Below are 20,462 nucleotides of genomic sequence, written 5' to 3'. Positions count from 1 at the left end.
TGTAAATATGATTATTTTGGTCATAAAGTCAGTCTCGTCCCAAACTGAGATTTGCGAGATTACTAGGAGTGAAGGGTACCTTACAATTTTCCTTCGGTTGGGTTTATTTCATTCCTGCCCACAGCTGGCAGCACACGAGTAGTGCCCAGCACACTGGCCATTGTACATTTGGTTTGAATTTGGATATCCCTATGGGGCTAGTTAGGGACCATCAGTAAACTACACAATGCACATGGGCTAGTTAGGGACCATCAGTAAACTACACAATGTACATGGGACAATTATTTTTAAATGTCAATAGCTCCAAATATCAATGACAAAAACCTCAAACCAACTATAAATTGTAGAAATGCATATACAAATATTGAAAGCATTTAATGAGAACTAAGAGGTGTGCAACGTTTAAATATTTTCCCATTTACATTGTGTAATAGATTGATGGTCCTGAAGTAGCCCCACAGATAGACTAAAGTCACAACAACTTTGTAACAGTCACACACTGTCTGGCTGAAGCTGATGGGCGAAAGAAGTTGGCTAGGCTACTTCCAGATACAAGACCTGGTCAGACTGTTTCATATTATCTAGAAGGGTGAGTGACTGTAACTGTGTAGGGTTTTGGCAAAGTGAATGTACAAACGCCTCCCACCTGCAAAAACACTTAAGAGACACCCACATCAAAGCACGCCTTCAAGACCCAAATCTCATTCTCAGTTTCATTTCCTAATGAGTACAATTGAAACCGAGGCTAAATCAGTATGTTCAGCCCCCTTTAATAAGAAAAGGATTTCAGGAACTGTCATGTTCACTACTATGTTACTGTTGACCTGTAAGATCAAGTAATAAAATGTCGCACAAGTTGATAATGATGTCAAATGTCAGGCGATGTCTCATCATTATTGCGTCAAAGAGGCATGGTTGAATGAGTACACCAAATTACCTTTAAAACAGGGCAAACCAGTAGATTTGTTATAAAGCCCACAGGGCCTCGCTGAGTGTATGACCTGAAGTCGTGGTGCCATAATTTGTGCTGCTGTGCTTTGGCTCTGAGGGTCTCCTGCTGGATCCGGTGCTCCCCTGGGCTCTCAGCACAGCAATGAGCTCATACTGTGTCACTGATCGGTCACCAGCCCCGGCTCTCCTCCCATTGTCTCCAACACATATCACACACAACCTGTCAATGGTAACTCTATATTCCATAGTCTGACTGGTAATACTCGTGGCGTGCAAAATATATTCCATTAATACTGTATATTAAATCAGAACGCATACTGTACACGTCAAGTCATTTAAAATACTATTCCAATGGTACAAGATCTTTTATTAAGCATTAGAAAAAGATACAATCCTCTGTACACTGTCTCTGGATAGTTGTTTTAGGGGAGGGGCCATACTACAGGAAACTGTGGTCATGTTTTACACTCTCCCTTTCACCACTTTTTTTGGTGGGGGGTCGCACCCAGCCTGTCATGCCAATGTGATATTCAGGAATTAAAGTAAGATTATTCATCCAGCTTTACCACCACAGTAATCACCCCATGATCATTTCAAAATCAGTTTTATATGGATGCACATCCGTAGCTGGCCATTTTACATGACCAGGTCATGCCCAAACAGCATCAGTTATTTTCCCACTAATCCCTACTTTTATGCATTTAGCTCTTTGTTAGAAGGTCCTTCTTTGAAAATGCATTGAACCAGTTAGATAAGCTAGTAATATTACCCACCTAATCATTGGTGTGACCTCGTGAATATGGATATAGGCTGGGGAGGTACAAGCTGGACTTCACACATTGTAATCCAACATGTAGAATAGTGGCACATTTACAAATATAAGGGATTTAGTCACCAAAAAACAACGGGTTCCATTTTCCCCCCCAAATTCCTGACTTTGAATAAATTTATAAATACACTCTCTTAATATCTCTTTCATATACATACAGCTATATATATATATTTATATATATATATATATATTGTTTATATTCAATTTGTAAAATTATGTGTAAATCACAAACATAATACAAGAGAGGTACAAACATTCAGATATGAAATGAGAAACTGCAGTTTTTAGAGCATACAATGGCCTTCTATTTACACATTCATAATTAGGCAGGAGATAACATAGAACATATGTTTAATACTCTCGAGATAAGTATCCCCTCTAAACAAGTGTTTTGTATTTTGTACCGGCAGTTCCAGTCGCAGTGAAGGCCAAATTTAAAAACACAACACTTCCATTATTGTGAAGCTGGCAATGAATTAAAGCTTTATCGTTGCCGGCGGGTGTTTCTCCTTGTAACGTAATGGCACGATAAATGAATTGTTTGGAGCCAAACACTGGTTGTTAACTTATGCATTGGCCTTGTACTGCCATCAACAGTTTGTCACGTTTGAAGATTCCATTTGGAGCAAAACATATACATCAATATTTTGGTCAGTGGGAGGTGAATGGATATGCATTACAGTACTTTCAGGGGTAACAACGTGTTTCAAGTCACCAGCAGCATGTTGACGTACGTGCAACTAGCCTTGAGGTTAGACAGTCTGCAACAACAAAGGATCCATATCGTCTTTGTTCTCCATATCATGTCGTGACCACATTGCTCTCCATATCACATTATGATAAGGATTCACTGATGTGAGGGAGTGCCTCCATCTCCGTGAGGACTTAATCAATTCTAATTCCTCATGGAGGAGGGAAAGGAGGAAATGGATAGTTTAATCGGACATTTCATGCTCGTTTCCTTTGATACTGTTGCATAAAGGAAGATTTCCAAGCTCCTTTTTAATGCGTATTTTGCCGTACACCCAGACATTATGTAACACTGCCCCTCACGGTCTCTGATTTTGGTGGTGGTATCTTGTAGAGGGATGACTGAAGTCTTGGCCTGGCCTTAGTCCACAGACGTTCAGCTGGGCTTTTTGAAGATTGTTACCACGTTTCAGTGGATACGAATTAGTCCTTGTTGGTCATCACAATAAGGGTCCAGGGGGGAAAAGAAAACAACTGAGACATGTTTGGACTCCATAACTTTGGCTGATCTCAGATTCTTCGTTTGCCCCATCCTCACATTGGCCATCATTCTCATACTGTATCATTTGGACGTAGCTGACGATGTTACTATTCTTCTGTGGCTAAGACATCTCCGAGGAGCGTTGAGTGTGACATAAGTTGATAAACATGACTGTGGAGGCTCCCTGTGGAGGCTCCCTCCTCCTGTTCTCTGTAACCACTCAGCCCTCCAGATGTCTTAGGTATATTACCCCTCACCATATGTATGCTCCAGCTCATCTTGTTCCAATATTCTTATACTGGCACATGAGGAGATTCTTAAAGGTCTTCTTGAAGGTGGCGTTGCAGAGGGCGTAGCAGGCTGGGTTGATGGTGCTGTTGACGTAGCACAGCCAGTAGCCGATGGCCCACACAGTGTCCGGGACACAGGAGTGGCAGAAGGTGCTGATGAGCACCATGACATTGTACGGGGTCCATGTGAGGATGAAGGCAAGCAGGATGGCGAAGATGGTTTTGGTCACCTTTTTCTCCCTGGCTGCCATTTGGCGCTTCCTCTTCACCTGGCTGCGGGCAATACTGGCAAACTTGCGCGCCACCTTCCGGGGGCGGTTGACTGGGATAGAGCGGGTCTCGCCCCCCTTGATGGGTGGCTGAATCTCGATGGCAGTAATGCACTCGTCACCAGCCTGCTTGGTTACAATCTTGATCTTGGACCATTTAGAGGCAGGGTTGAGTTTAACGGTTGCCGCTGCAAGTGCAGGTTCAGGTGCAGGAGCAGGTGCAGGAGCAATGCCAAGGCACCCCTCGGAAATGGCTTCACTGTTGGCCCTCTCCTTGGCATTTTTGGGGGCAATGCTGGCTGTGCTGGAGCCATTGGAACTCTCTTTCTCTTCTGGATTGACACTAGCGTCAGCCTTGGTGGAAACAACAGACACATCAATCTTGCCATTCTTCACAGCTTCACCGGTGTTGCAGGACTCCAGACTGGGCTTGGGGGACGGGTTGTTGTTATTCTGTCTGTTAAGGATGTGGCTCTTGAGTGGGTTAGGTATCTTGAGGCCCTTCTTCTTTTTCTCAGCCTCGGGCTTCTGCTTGGACACCCGGCTGCGGCTGGCCAGAGAGATGTGGATGTAGAGCACCATCATGATGACCACAGGCAGGTAGAAGGCAGCGATGGCTGTGCCGAAAGTGACGGCAGGGTTGGAGAGAAACTGGATGTAGCACTCTCCTGGTGGAACCGTGCGTTCTCCAACAATAAACTGCCAAAACAGGATAGCAGGGGCCCAAAGAATGAAGGAAAGAATCCAGGCACCTGCAATCATCAGCCCAGCCATTTTGGTGGTCCTTCTGGCTGGATAGCTCAGGGGCTTGGTGACACAGAAGTAGCGGTCAAAGCTAATAATAAGAAGGTTCATGACAGAAGCATTGCTCACCACGTAATCCAGGGCCAGCCACAAGTCACACGCTACAGGTCCCAGGGGCCAATAGCCCACAATGATGTAGACAGTGTAGAGGTTCATGGAGAACGCACCAATGATAAGGTCTGCACACGCCAGGCTAAACAGGAAGTAGTTGTTGACCGTCTGGAGGTGCCGATTTACTTTAATGGAGAGCATCACCAGGATGTTGCCTGTGACAGTGACAAAACTAAGGGAGCCTGTAACCAGGGCGATGAAGACCATCTCCACGGCTTTGTAGGGGCTTCCCATCTCCTCCTCCCCCACCACACAGGTCTCATTGGTGCCAGAATCATTACAGCTGAGGTTGGCTGACAAGACATCCCTGGAAATGTTGCTCAGGGAGCCTGAAAAGGAAGCACAATAACAACAATATGTTAATTCTGGATGTGTAGTGTAGGAGAGTTTAAAAGGTTACTCCATCAAACTTCAAGTTATTAGAATAGTACACAATGCAGAACAGAACAACCAGGTTAAAGGTCAGTGGCCCAAGGCCGGGAACAGGAATATTCCAAGTTCGGACAGAAGGGGGGAGTCAGATCGCTATGATCGCCAGGAACTTTACTTTTGGTGTCTATTTTTAATTGTTGCGCTACTGGTGCTGCCTGTTGATGTTAGGTAGGCAGCTACAGTAGCTGAATGATGTTAACATCTTTGGGTTTTATTTCATTAAATGTATTTTATTTCATTTCATTTGAGTGCTTATGTCACCTACTAACACCCTGGTACTACCTGTAGCTCCCGTTCTCTGCAGTCTGAGAAAACACTGAGAGAGAAAGGTATGTGTTGCAGATTACTCCTTTGTAGAAGTCCAATGACGTGAAATAATGAAAACATCCCAAGGTTAACGCTGTAGATATTGTTATAAGGGAGTGTTAGACTATTGAAACATGTAACATTCAGAGTTTTATTGTTATTAATGTAGTTTACAGAGCGCTAAAATGTATTGCTGTTCTAGCTAGCATGCCTTTCTGTGATGCAAACGGTTAGCTGAGCTGCCGACTGATGCTAGCGTTGCATTATGGGAGATGTAGTTTTAGCCCTCTAAGGTCTGAATGGGGTAAAGGCGATTCCACATTGTAGCTTGTTTGTATTACAGTGTTTTTGTACACGAGTTGTTGTATTTTAATACTGTCAACACTGAAATGGATGTGTGTTGTGGGATGTGAGACAGGATATGTGTTTTACCTTTCTTCATGCTCCTGTAGAACAACTTGTCAGATGGTGCATTGGAGACTGATGTGTTCCTGTCCTGTCTTTTCACAATACTATTGCAGGCAAGGTTCTATTGTCTAAGAATTAAGATTATACATTCTTTGTATTAAGGACTGGTTATTATTTTATACTATACATTATGGCTTTATGTGTGAATGTGATTGTGTGAGTCTGAGAAAACACTGAGAGAGAAAGAACTTGTGAGATGGTGCATTGGAGACTGATGTGTTCCTGTCCTGTCTTTTCACAATACTATTGCAGATCAACATAAAAGCCAAAAAGACAGCCGTGGTGTCGCTCTTCATTTCTTGGTTCTCCTGTGGTACATATAAAGACCGCTACATTAGCACAAACCTCCCAACATATCCACTGTTATGTAACATCTTGCCCTCTGCGAAATGCTCTTCGCCAAGACATTTAATTATTTGAAATGAAATACACGGTATGAAAGTCTGAAAACATAAAGAACATAATACTATATGTTTTTACTTCTAAGCGAAGAATAGCCTGGTTGGGTGTTCATCCTTGGTTATGTGTTCTGGTTTTATGGTCATGTGCATATGCAAATTAGTATTTGCATTCAAAATGAGATATTGTGAGCTAGTGAATATGCATGCCTGAGTTATTTTACAGATACTTCAGTTTACCTAGCTCCAGAGGTGTGGACTCGAAGTTACATGACTTGGGCTCGAGTCACAAATATGATGACTTGCAACTCGACTTTAACTTTAACACCAATGACTTGTGACTTAACTTGGACTTGAGCCTTTTGACTCGACCTGACTTGATATCCTCCCCAAGCCCAAATATAAAAAATGATGCTATTAAAAAAAGTGTGCAGCCCATCAACTCTTCATTTAACGGATTAAAGTTAGAATCGGACAGCAGCCAATCAAATTGTGCCAGCTGAGAAAAAGTTGTGCGTGGCAGTGCAGAGGAACGTCGGCGGGTGAATTCAGATGGAGCCCTTGGAAAGATGATACCACAAATTATTGTTTTCGGATATAAAGACTACGCTGTATCAACAAAAAACGCATTGTAACTTGCAAAACATGCGGGAAGAAAATGACAGACGGAGGTGCAACAACTTCCTACTTTGTTTGACATTTGAAGCTGCACAAAGAACTGTAAGTCGTGGCTAATATAGCCGACAGCTATATCATTTATAACTTTGCTAGTGTAGCATGCAGGCTAACGTAACGTTAAATCAATGAGCCTCCACACAGTCATTCAGTGCGGGAACGTAATCATTGCACCCAAGATTGAGCTACAACTGGCTCGGCAGTTGGTAGCCCAAATCCTGCCTGATGTTACTGCTGTTCCTAAAATCATTGACATATGTTAGCCTACTGTACCACACACAGAGAAGGTGTGTGTTTGTAAGGTTGGGAGATTGTGTACAAGCCTACAGCGCCCGATTGCGATCTCCTCAATAGTCGGGGGGGGGGGGGGGGGGGGGGTCTTTGTCATGGCTACCCATGTAAAATAGCGGCAGAAGAAATGGCAGCAGTTTTACGGGCGCCCAACCAATTGTGCTTTTATGTGCTTTTCTTCGTGTTATTTGTAACTTATTTTGTACATAATGTTTCTACAACCGTATCTTACGGGAAAAAAGAGCTTCTGGATATCAGGACAGTGATCACTCACCACGGATGAGACAAAGATTTTTTCTACAACAAGGAGGACGCAGAGGCCATTCTCCAAACACCCCACAGGGCCGACATCCCCGTTATTTGCAAGAGGAAGCGACGCAGGTACAGAGGACAAAGAGCCAAATGCCTTGTCAGGACCTGGAGAAGGCGAGTGTGAAAGCTGCCGTTACCGTCAACACTACTCGCCAACGTGCAATCATTGGACAATAAATTATGAGGTATGATCACGAATATCCTACCAACGGGACATCAAAAACTGTAATATCCTATGCTTCACGGAATCGTGGCTGAATGACGACATGGATATTCTTCAAAGTTTTCAGCTATACTTTTCGTGGTGGTTTATTTACCACCAGAGACAGATGCTGGCACTAAGACCGCACTCCGTCAGCTGTATAAGGGAAATAAGCAAATGGGAAACCACTCATCCAGAGTCGGCGCTCCTAGTGGCCGGAGACTTTAATGCAGGGAAACTGAAATCAGTTCTACCAAATTTCTATCAACATGTTAAATGTGCAACCAGAGGGAAAAAAATTCTAGATCACATGTACTCCACACACAGAGACGCATACAAAGCTCTACCTCGCCTCTATCCTCCTGATTCCTGCTTACAAGCAAAAATTAAAGCAGGAAGCACTAGTGACTTGGTCTATAAAAAAAGTGGTCAGATGAAGCAGATGCTAAACTACAGGACTGTTTTGCTATCACAGACTGGAACATGTTCTGGGATTCTTCCGATGGCATTGAGGAGTACACCACATCAGTCACTGGCTTTATCAATAAGTGCATCGAGGACGTCGTCCCCACAGTGACGGTATGTACATACCCCACCAGAAGCCATGGATTACAGGTAACATCCACACTGAGCTAAAGTGTAGAGCTGCCGCTTTCAAGGTGCGGGACTCTAACCCGGAAGCTTACAAGAAATCCTGCTATGCCCTGAGTCAATACAGGGCTAAGATTGAATCAAACTACACTGGCTCCGACGCTCCGTCTTATGTGGCAGGGCATGCAAACTATTACAGACTACAAAGGGAAGCACAGCCACGAGCTGCCCAGTGACACAAGCCTACCAGACGAGCTAAATCACTTCTATGCTCGCTTCGAGGCAAGCAACACTGAGGCATGCATGAGAGCATCAGCTGTTCCGGACGACTGTGTGATCATGCTCTCCGCAGCCGACGTGAGAAAGACCTTTAAACAACATACACAAGGTTGCGGGGCCAGACGGATTACCAGGACTTGTGCTCTGGGCATGTGCTGACCAACTGGCAGGTGTCTTCACTGACATTTTCAACATGTCCCTGATTGAGTCTGTAATACCAACATGTTTCAAGCCGACCACCATAGTCCCTGTGCCCAATAACACAAAGGCAACCTGCCTAAATGACTACAGACCCGTAGCACACACGTCCGTAGCCTTGAAGTGCTTTGAAAGGTTGGTCTCACATCAACACCATTATCCCAGAAACCCTAGACCCACTCCAATTTGCACACCGCCCAAACAGATCCACAGATGATGCAATCTATATTGAACTCCACACTGCCCTTTCCCACCTGGACAATAGGAACACCTATGTGATATTGCTATTCATTGACTACAGCTCAGCGTTCAATACCCATAGTACCCTCAAAGCTCATCACTAAGCTAAGGACCCTGGGACTAAACACCTTCTTCTGCAACTGGATTCTGGACTTCCTGACGGGCCGCCCTTAGGTGGTGAGGGTTGGTAGCAACACATCTGCCACACTGATCCTCAACACTGGAGCTCCTCAGGGGTGCGTGCTCAGCCCCCTCCTGTACTCCCTGTTCACCCATGACTGCATGGCCAGGCACGACTCCAACACCATCATTAAGTTTGCAGACGACACAGCAGTGGTAGGCCTGATCACAGACAACGACGAGACAGCCTATAGGGAGGAGGTCAGAGACCTGGCCGGGTGGTGCCAGAATAACAACCCATCCCTCAACGTAACCAAGACTAAGTAGATGATTGTGGACTACAGGAAAAGGAGGCCCGAGCACATCCCCATTCTCATCGACGGGGCTGTAGTGGAGCAGGTTGAGAGCTTTAAGTTCCTTGGTGTCCACATCAACAACAAACTAGAATGGTCCAAATACACCAAGACAGTCGTGAAGAGGGCACGACAAAGTCTATTCCCCCTCAGGAAACTAAAAATATTTGGCATGGGTCCTGAGATCCTCAAAAGGTTCTACAGCTGCGACATTGAGAGCATCACTGGTTGCATCACTGCCAGGTATGGCAATTGCTCGGCCTCTGACCGCAAGGCACTACAGAGGGTAGTGCGTACGGCCCAGTACATCACTGGGGCTGAGCTGCCTGTCATCCAGGACCTCTACACCAGGCAGTGTTAGAGGAAGGCCCTAAAAATGGTCAAAGACCAGACCCCAGCCACCCCAGTCATAGACTGTTCTCTCTATCTACTGCATGGCAAGCGGTACCAGAGTGCCAAGTCCAGGACAAAAAGGCTTCTCAACAGTTTTTACCCCAAGCCATAAGACTCCTGAACAGTTAATCAAATGGCTACCCGGACTATTTGCATTGTGTGCCCCCCTCTTTTTATGCTGCTGCTACTCTCTGTTTATCATATATGCATAGTCACTTTAACTATATCTACATGTACATACTACCTCAATCAGCCTGACTAACCGGTGTCTGTATGTAGCCTCACTACTTTTATAGCCTTGCTACTGTATTTAGCCTGTCTTTTTACTGTTGTTTTATTTCTTTACTTACCTATTGTTCACCTAATATATTTTTTGCACTATTGGTTAGAGACTGTAAGTAAGCATTTCACTGTATGGTTGTATTTGGTGTATATACCTGTTGTATTTGGTGCACGTAACAAATAAACTTTGATTGGATTTGATGTATTTCCATGGAAAAATAAGTAATAAATATATATATTTTTAATAACATTCATTATTTGCATAAATGTAATATACTAACTATTACTCTTGTTAAAAATATGAAATGGTATTACATTTGTTGAAGAGCACATTATGACTCGAAACTCAAAGTTTAGGACTTGAGTCCTAAATGAGCTTAACTCGGTCTTGCCTGTCTTGACTTGGGACTTGAGTGCTAAGACTTGAGACTTACTTGTGACTTGTAAAACAATTACTTGGTTCCACCTTTGCCTAGCTCCCATGAACAACTTAGCATACAAACGGTTTATGACATGAACATGGGCCTGGACAGCATTCCTGGTGAATTGCCTTGGGTGAAGAGAGTTTCACATTGTATTGCTCCTCAGTGATGTATTCTACAGCATGCTCTGTGCAGCTGTCTGTTCATTCAATTAAGACATCACAGAGAATTAAATTAAACACAGCACTAAATATCAACATATCTTTCGGGTCATTTAGATTGACCCAAAGGTTCATTATTTAAGCCTCTCTAAAGCAGTTGAGTTAGATGTATTTTAAGGTATTTCCCCCTCGCATACTAATGAATAACAACAGATGGAAATACAGAAGCCGAGCCTGCGGTGTGACATTGATGTGTAAGAGAATGTGACTCTGAGCTCAAATTATCATGGATAACTATCTGTGTCAGCAATGGATCCTCCACATTAAATACTGAGGTACTGTGAATATAAAAGGCATCTCCCTAAGTTTCGTCATCGTCGGCAAACCACCCTGATAGTCAGCTGGAAATGTTCAGTTGTCAGCCAACTGTAAATCTTTGTAATGCAAACAGAAAAGTTACAGGGGTAAGTTCCGGCATAAGACACTTCTGTTAAAGAATACTAGCTTCAGGAGGAGATACTGTTGAAAGTGTACTGTCTAGGGCTAGACACTACTAAAGCAGTATCATTACGTATTCTGTTTGTAGTGTCGTAGTTTGGACACCCAACTGTATAAAACACGATCAAATAATACCAAAAACAACAACAGTAGAAATGCAAGGCAGGGCATTAGAACAACAAACAAACCCCATTCAATAAAGGAGATCAAATCAGACAAAACACCAGCTAACAACTTGCCATAATCCATATTACAATGATGTGTTTCTGCAACGTGTGTATGTCAGTGTCTTTAGAAGAGCTTGACGGTGTGATTGTGTGATATCATTGAAAGGCTGCCCTCTAATGGCAAAGCAGTGTTTTGCTAGGGGACACAGGAGATCTTATCAATAATGATCAAAGACATGGCCCCGGTCTTTCAGTCTGAATATAGGATGTGACATGCTGCTTTTAATTCCCACTGTCTTCTGTTGTTGTATACTGCTCTGACCTACAGAAGGTGGAACAGAGAACGAGGGGATTCGGTCCATAACCTGTTAAGTTCTCCATAACTGAGAGGCAGGAATCAAATGAAACCACCTACGGTCATATCATAGGTTTGTTCTTTTTCACTGTTCAGCCAACTTTGAAGTTAAAAATAACTCAGAGGAGATCAAACCAGTCTAAAATCCATATTACGCACTTGTGGGGGGGCGGTGACTGAATAACCCATTCTTTTTGATTCCAGCCAGACAGAGATGCCGGCTGCTAACTTTAAAATTGCTCTTAGTTTCAGTATCCTGCAGTGTTCAGGAGTAGTGAACTACATCTACTGTAGTTCAACTAATAATTGAACTACAATATGCAGTAGCTTGGTTACAGTAGTTAATTACGCTTTTGCCATGCTAACTAGCTAACTACTGGAACTACACACTACATTTTTGATAAGGAAAAGAAAATAAAGAATTTCCTTTTTTTCGGCAACAGACCTGCGTAGTTCTCACTTGAAACATAGTTTTTGTGTTTAAATTACACATGTTAACATTTGACTCCAGAGGGATCTGTTCTTGCAATTTGTAGTCTGACATTTCAGATTTAGATATGATGATTTTTCACGAAGTAGTTTAGATGATATGAAAGTAGTTTAGATGATATGAACTACTTTTTCAAAGTAACTTTAGTCAAGTAAATTATATTTTTCTTAAGGGTAGCTTTTGTATAGCTTAACGTTTTCTAGTGTGAAGTAATCAGTAGCTAGGTAAAGTACACACAGCAGCCAACTTATTAGGTACACCACCCCATTCACGAAAATGGTTAGCTCCTACAGACAGTGATACAGGTGGTCATGGCTTGCTATATAAAGCAGGCAGACGGGCATCGAGGCATTCAGTTACTGTTCGATTAAATGTTAGAATGGGCAAAATAAATGACTTAAGCGACTTTGAGTGTGGTATAATCGTCAGTGCCGGGTGCACCAGTTACAGTATCTCAGAAACAGCCATCCTCCTGGGCTTTTTGCGCACAACAGTGTCCAAGGATTAAAGATAACGGTGCAACAAACAAAAAACATCCACTCAGCGACAGTCCTGTGGGCAAAAACAACTCGGTCCTTGTCACCGATTGGCTATTGCAGCAGATGACCACACTGGGTTCCACTCCTAATCAGCTAAAAACAAGAAGAAGCGGCTCTAATGGGCACGTGATCATCAACACTGGACAATTGAGGAGTGGAAAAACATTGCCTGCCCTGACGAATCCCAGTCCCTGTTGAGTCATGCTGATGAGTCAGGATTTGGTGTAAGCAGCATGAGTCCATGGCCCCATCCTGCCTGGTGTCAATGGTACAGGCTGGTGGTGTAATAGTGTGGGGAAGGTTTTCCTGGCACACATAGGTTCATTGATACCAATTGAGCAACGTTAGAATGTCACACCTTGTAGAATCCATTCCCCAAATCATTCAGGCTGTTCTGGGTGCAAAGGGGGGTCCGACCCGGAACTAGATGGGTGTACCTAATAAACTATTTTAGAGTAGCTTCCCCAATGCTGGTATCTTGGCTGAACACACTTGTGTGAGGTTTGTGTTTTTACCAGGCTTTAAGCTCTGGAAATGTGAAGGAAAGGAATTCCTCAAATAAAGGAATGTGTTAAGTTAATGATGTAAAAATGTACCTCTGTTAAGTGGGGTGCTAATAGAGTCTACATCTCCCTCACAGCCACCCAGCTTGAGGAGACCAGTAACTTGGCTTTAAAGAACAGTGACTTGGCTTTTATAAGATGTGAATAACTGAGCCCACTGATCGAGGTTCTACTGTTCGGGTGTAAGCATGTAAGGGTTTCAGGGGAGTATACATAATTAAACAGACAACTTTAATGTATTTCAGGCCCTTACAAGGAATTATGCAATTAGAGTGAAATAGTTAAAGACACAGTAAGTAGATAGGTATTTTTCTTAAAGTGTAGGGGTTGGTAATGTCCACTGTTCCTGGCTCTAGCAATGTCATTCATTGTGGCATGACTGTGATATCCTCATGTCTAGCAGGAGAAAAGCAGATGCACTCCACTTGAAAGCCCTTCATGCCAAAATAGCTAAGACACAGCCGCCACGTGCCAGATACTGTGATTAGGCATTTTGGTCTTTGATACTGCAGGCAAAATACAATATTTGATCAAATACAGGTACAAATCAAATGTTATTTGTCACATGCGTCGAATACAACAGGTGTAGGTAATCCTTACAGTGAAATGTTTACATATACATGACGGGTCATTCAGCTCAGGGATTTTATATCAGTTTCTAAGTAAGTTTGATCCAGTTCCTGTTTATCTGATGTCAAGGAGCTTTCTACTTTAACGACAGCGGGTCACTATATAGTCCAGCAAACAGCCTTGAATCTGAGCCGGGCCTATTTTAAGAACGCATACCTTGTCACTTGTGACTGTGAGCATGTGCTTGCATACTGCTGCAGGGAGGGGGTACTCATCTTAGTCACCCCATCTTAAAGTATAGACGGCGGTATAGATTTATGAACTCGTAAGTGGTATAGACGGGATCCTCCAGGATAAGGCACTGGTGCATTATGAAATATCTATGAACATACAGGATGATATATTATGAAATGCTATCATAGGTCTAATGCTATATACCATAGAATCAATTATACATCATTGGTTTCAATATTTGATGAGTTGTTTGTGCCTGGCTTTTAAGTTAAAAAGAATAAGCATCAACAAATGTAGTCAATGGGATAGTATAAACTTGATCAGTAATATAATTTGCCAAGTAATTAATATTATCCGAGAATATGTATTTCACTGTGGCACTATTGCACCATTGGCCAAAAGTATGTGGACATCTGCTCTTTGAACATCTCATTCCAAAATCAAGGGCATTAATATGGAGTTGGTCCCCCCTTTGCTGCTATAACATCCTCCACTCTTCTGGGAAGGTTTTCCACAAGATGTTGGAACATTGCTGTGGGGACTTGCTTCCATTCAGCTGCAGGAGCATTAGTGAGGTTGGGCACTGATGTTGGGCGATTAGGCCTGGCTCACAGTCTGCGTTCCAATTTATCCCAAAGGTGTTCGATGGGGTTGGGGTCAGGGCTCTGTGCAGGCCAGTCAAGTTCTTCCACACCAATCTCGACAAACCATTTCTGTATGGATCTTGCTTTGTGCACGGGGGCATTGTCATGCTGAAACAGGAAAGGGCCTTCCCCAAACTGTTGCCACAATGTTAGAAGCACAGAATTGAATCGTCTAGCATGTCATTGTAAGCTGTAGCATTAATATTTCCCTTCACTGGTACTAAGGGGCTTAGCCCAAACCATGAAAAACAGCCCCAGACCATTACTCCTCCTCCACCAAACTTTACAGTCAGTAATATGCATTTGGTCAGGTAGCGTTCTCCTCCAAACCCAGATTAGTCCGTCGGACTGCCAGATGGTGAAGCGTGATTCATCACTCCAGAGAACGCGTTTCCACTGCTCCAGAGTACAATGGCAGCGAGCTTTACAATACTCCAGCCGACGCTGGGCATTGCGCATGGTGATCTTAGGCTTGTGTGCGGCTGCTCAGCCATGGAAACCCATTTCATGAAGCTCGCGACGAACAGTTCTTGTGCTGATGTTGCTTCCAGAGGCAGTTTGGAAATCGGTAGTGAGCTTTGCAACTGAGGACAGACTGTTTTTACATGCTTTGCACATCAAATCAAACTGCATTAGTCACATGCACCGAATACAACAGGTGTAGGTAGACCTTACAGTGAAATTCTTACTTACGAGCCCCTAACCAACAATGCAGTTAAAAAAAAATAAGAATAAGAGATAAAAGTAACAAGTAATTCAGCACTTGGCTGTCCCATTCTGTGAGTTTTTGTGGCCGACTACTTCGCGGTTGAGCCGTTATTGCTCCTAGACGTTTCCACTTCACAATAACAGCACTTAACAGTTGACCGGGGCAGCTCTAGCAGGGCAGAAATTTGACAAACTGACTCGTTGGAAAGGTGGCATCCTATGATGGTGCCACGTTGAATGTCACTGAGCTCTTCAGTACGGGCCATTCTACTGCCAATGTTTTCTATGGAGATTGCATGTCTGTGTGCTCGATTTTATACACCTGTCAGCAACGGGTGTGACTGAAATGCTGAATCCACTCATTTGAACACGTGTCCACATACCTTTGGCCATGTAGTATATGTAAGTATTTCCCAAGAGAAAGCTATAGGCCTATACCTTAGTTATCCAGACTGTTACGGTTCCAGAGCCAGAGAGAGTTATTTCTCTACGTAACTTGCCAAAGCTGAACAGCAGGATGCCACAAACAGCAGCTGCTGCTGACAAATACTTCCATTCATTAATCAGGAGTTCAAACAAGGACTATAGTCACTATTTAGCAAAATAGGACAACTCCCATCTTCTGAGACACTATCATTTTTATGAAGGATTTGAGAATAGAATATGAATCCGTGTATGCAGTATCATCTCTTACACTAATAAACATAAGGTTCAACACGCAGACTAAACTAAGGCCTAAATGAAGACCAAAACTAAGGGATTAGGGCAATCAACAACGAAAATAAACTTCACTTTGAGAAACAGACGCCTCACAAGTCCTCAACTGGCAGCTTCATTAAATAGTACCCTGCAAAACACCAGTCTCAACGTCAACAGTGAAGAGGCGACTCCGGGATGCTGGCCTTCTAGGCAGAGTTCCTCTTTCCAGTGTCTGTGTTATTTTGCCCTTCTTAATCTTTTCTTTTTATTGGCCAGTCTGAGCTATGAATTGTTCTTTGCAACTCTGCCTAGAAGGCCAGCATCCCGGAGTCTCCTCTTCACTGTTAACGTTGAGACTGGTGTTTTGCAGGTACTATTTAATGAAGCTGCCAGATGAGGACTTGTGAGGCATCTGTTTCTCAAACTAGACACTCCAATGTACTTGTCCTCTTGCCCAGTTGTGCACCGGGACCTCCAACTCCTCTTTCTACTCTGGTTAGAGCCAGTTTGCGTTGTTCTGTTAAAGGGAGTAGTACACAGCGTTGTAAGAGATCTTCAGTTTCTTGGCAATTTCTCGCATGGAATAGCCTCCATTTCTAAGAACAAGATTAGACTGACGAGTTTCAAAAGAAAGTTATTTGTTTCTGGCCATTTTGAGCCTGTAATTGAACCCACAAATGTCGGCGCGGTTGAGCCGTTATTCTTTAGACGCTCCAGGTCTAAAGAAGGCCAGTTTTATTGCTTCTTTAATCAGAACAACAGTTTTCAGCTGTGCTAACATAATTGCAAAAGGGTTTTCTAATGATCAATTAGCCTTTTAAAATGATAAACTTGGATTAGCTAACACAACATGCCATTGGAACACAGGAGTGATGGTTAAGGTAATGCTAGCAAACAGTATGTGCAGGAATCGTATTCTGAACTATTGAGACTGCACAGCAGGGACAGCCTCTCAATCCCGGGAAAGGATACCGTTGCGTTGGTGGTTTGAGATAAACAATTAAATAAAAAAGATATTTAAAAAATGTTTGGGGCAAAACGATCTCAATCGACATTTAAATTACTAAAACCAAATCAAAACCGCGTAGAAATGATAATGGACATTTATAATCTCTTCACTCTGTCCAGCTTACTAACAGTCATCAAAAGGAAAATTAGAGATTCAAGGAGCATCAGAAATTCCAAAAGCGATGGATAGAGGAATATTTTGTGCAAATTTTGACGGAGATGAATTATAATACATTTTAAGTACGGATGCGGCCAACGGGGCAAACGAGTTTGACACCCCTGCTGTAAAGGCTAAAGCTTGATGGGAACACACTCTGAGCTCTAGACATTACGGAGGGTCTAATAATAATGCTAAATTTAGGACGCATGACTCAGTGAACTTCCCCTCTCCGTGCTGTAGGGATCCTCTGCTGTAAGCTGTTTGATATGGTACATGCTCTACCTTTTGATTCCCTTTATCCTCATTATCCAGGCCTCCGTGCTGTGCCTTGTAACTACCTGCAGAGAAACATCTCCGCCACTGGCACTACTCTGCTGGGCCATCAGGAATGTACTGGCCTTGTTATTAAAGGGACTGTAATGTCAAACATTGTTACTGTTTTCATTACCAAATAAACTTGTATTTAAAAATTATGGAAAACTTCTAATGGTGTGGTTAAAGGCTGAGAGAGAGAGAGAGAGAGAGAGAGAGAGAGAAAGTCTGTATGTCATGTTGACAGACATCATTCTAATTCAAATTATATGCATGCATATGAGATGATTAACCCTAACCTAACTAATTTATATAACAAAGTGGCTGTTTGCTGTCATACACATATTTTAGTTGTGGTCTTGACTGGCTGTTCTCCCTCCGACTTCTGTGTGGATTTTGTCTTTGTCACAGGCACTGTGGCAACTTGCAACAACAATACGTTAATTAAATCTGATCTTAGTTATAATGTCAGTAGCTAACTAAGATCAGATTTAATTAACGTATTGTTGTTGCAAGTTTGATGAGAGAGGATGCTATAAATAGAGGATGTGGCTACAAACAGGTATCGTGCAATGCTGATAGGCAACTGCTGACATTACAATGGGCTCCCGAGTGGCGCAGAGGTCTAAGGAACTGCATCTCAGTGCTAGAGGCATCACTACAGACCCTGGTTCGATCCTGGGCTGTATCACAACCGGCCGTGATTGGGAGTCCCATAGGGCGGTGCACAATTGGCCCAGTGTCATCCGGATTAGGGTTTGGCCGGGGTAGGCCGTCATTGTAAATAAGAATTTGTTCTTAACTGACTTGCCTCGTTAAATAAAGGTAAAAAAACAAAAACAATAGGAGCCATGCTTTCTTCAATTAAGCCTTATGTAATTAAAGCTGCTGCTGGAGAACAGCAGCATTGTGAATAATGAGGCCCTCCTATGAAATAGCAATGGACATGAACTTTGTGCTACTGTAGCTCTGAAATCAAATATAAAATATATGAGAGAGGGAGAGAGAGATGATCACATACCATGGAAAAGTGTAGTTATTGCTACCCATTGACTTGAAATAATCGGTATCATGTGCTGAGCCATTAGTGCTTTTTAAGGTTGGCTCAGTTCAATTTACAAAATAATCACAGTTTTAGATTTTTTTTCAACATTAAATGCATTATTAAATGATGGCATTACAACTTCTGAGAAGAATAGTGAACATTCAATGGCCAAAATGTTCCATTGTCTCTGTCAGGTCCACATTGGCTAGACATCAATAGAAAATGAAATAATACAATAATACAATATGCTTAGTTGACTTTATTATTTTTCATTCCTTTAAAGTCATAATCTCATCTCTGCTCAGGCAGTAGCAGCCAGCCAGCCAGACCATCTAACATTATCTCTGTGCTCCCCACACTGTACAGCCTTTGAGTCATCCTATTTAACTAGGCTAGTAGTTAGCTGTCTAGCTAGTAGCTGCAGAGCCGTCTCACAAAGTCACTTGACTAGTTATTCAAAGAACATAAAGCATACTTTCAAGACTGCTTATTAGCAATTACTACAACTATCAATCGGGTAGCGCTACCTCGGGAACCTTGTTGTTCTGTTGTGTACATTCCTCTCTGTTTGTAGGCTATCCGTCTCTTTCCGAGCTGGGAAGGGTGCGATTGCAGCCCGCAATTCGGGGCGTTCCTGCATCTGCAGGAACCCCTCTTTATACTTCTATTGGTAAATGTTTCATCTATGATTTAAACTAGGTACACAGGCAGGAGACTACAATAGGTGCCGGTATGTACCATAACGTTGGATACCAACAGCAGATAAACCTCTCAGAAGAAGAAGACACAGGCGGGAGGCGGGGTGACACCACTAGCTAGCTAGGACACCAGTAAGACAGTGTCCTTTGCCCTTGCCTGCCGAACACTACTTTCCCGCAGTTCTGTTAACGTTACGGCGCGGGCAGGTGCTTGGTAGGTAGGGGCGAAGGACACTATGTACTAGCTAGCTTGCTAACTAGGACTCCGGTACACAGGTGAGAGGAGCTGCAGATCACTGCATACCCGCAGTTCTGTTAACGTTATGGTGAGGCTGTCTGTGTCTGTTTATTTATTACATCCCTTCCTTACAGCGTTGATAGAGTGGTGCATGGGTGGCTGGTATATCTTACGTCTACTATCCAACAAATCAACAGATTACACATACATTTTGAGCCAAAACATCACAGAATTATTTATACTACAATGATGGCATAGCTTAAATGAAAAACTTCTGTTTATCTTTTGACCTCCATTTTACTTGCATAGATAATCATGACCGACATGCAGGAACCAATGGGATGCTCAAGGGGGGGGGGGTCACCTTCTCCTAGAGAGATTTACACAGTTATCAAAATGTCATGCCAGGCCATACCCGAAACACATCCCTTATTTATCTAAAATCCCCTATGGTGGGATTTTCTGACCAGTAGGTTTTATGGGTATAATGTACTCTATAGCAGACCGCAATCAAACACTATTGTCCGAGCCGAGAAGAACGGGTTTAATGGATTATGGTCATTGTAGTTAATTACTATGTTTCTGTGCTGAACCAGGTTGAATATTTGCCTAATGAAAACTACAACTCCCGTCAGCCCAGCGTCCCACATAGTTATTGACTTAACTTCTCTTGTGAATTAATACATTTTCTCTAGAGAAACAGCGCATTGAGATCACAAAAACAAAAAAATACTAAATGGATTTCAAGTAATTGAACAGATGTCGTTCAATTAGCTGTTTAATGACCAGGAAAAGCAGCATTTTGGCTAATCGCTCAGTACTAGAGGGAACCCAACGTTAATCAAATGAATCTACTGTATTTAATATTGTTAATCAGTAATAACACACAGCAACACTGACCACTGACAATTAGTTCCGCCCTT

General features: G+C 42.9%; 1 protein-coding gene across 5 annotated transcripts in view; it reads right to left on the bottom strand.

The window, feature by feature from the left end:
• Positions 1–1,297: 1,297 nt before the first annotated feature.
• LOC110506316 (muscarinic acetylcholine receptor M4) overlaps positions 1,298–20,462 on the bottom strand; it is a 160,554-nt gene continuing 141,389 nt past the window's right edge. For all 5 annotated transcript variants that reach the window (XM_036963976.2, XM_021585845.3, XM_090221908.1 and 2 more), the window contains one exon: positions 1,298–4,817. In XM_036963976.2, coding sequence (XP_036819871.2) covers positions 3,289–4,817 — 1,529 coding nt within the window. In that variant the 3' untranslated portion in view covers positions 1,298–3,288. The remainder of the gene's footprint in view (positions 4,818–20,462) is intronic.

The sequence above is a fragment of the Oncorhynchus mykiss genome, chromosome 26 (genome assembly GCF_057628025.1).
Source record: "Oncorhynchus mykiss isolate SJ-2025 chromosome 26, ASM5762802v1, whole genome shotgun sequence".
NCBI lineage: Eukaryota > Metazoa > Chordata > Actinopteri > Salmoniformes > Salmonidae > Oncorhynchus > Oncorhynchus mykiss.
This window is presented reverse-complemented; position numbering and strand designations above follow the sequence as displayed.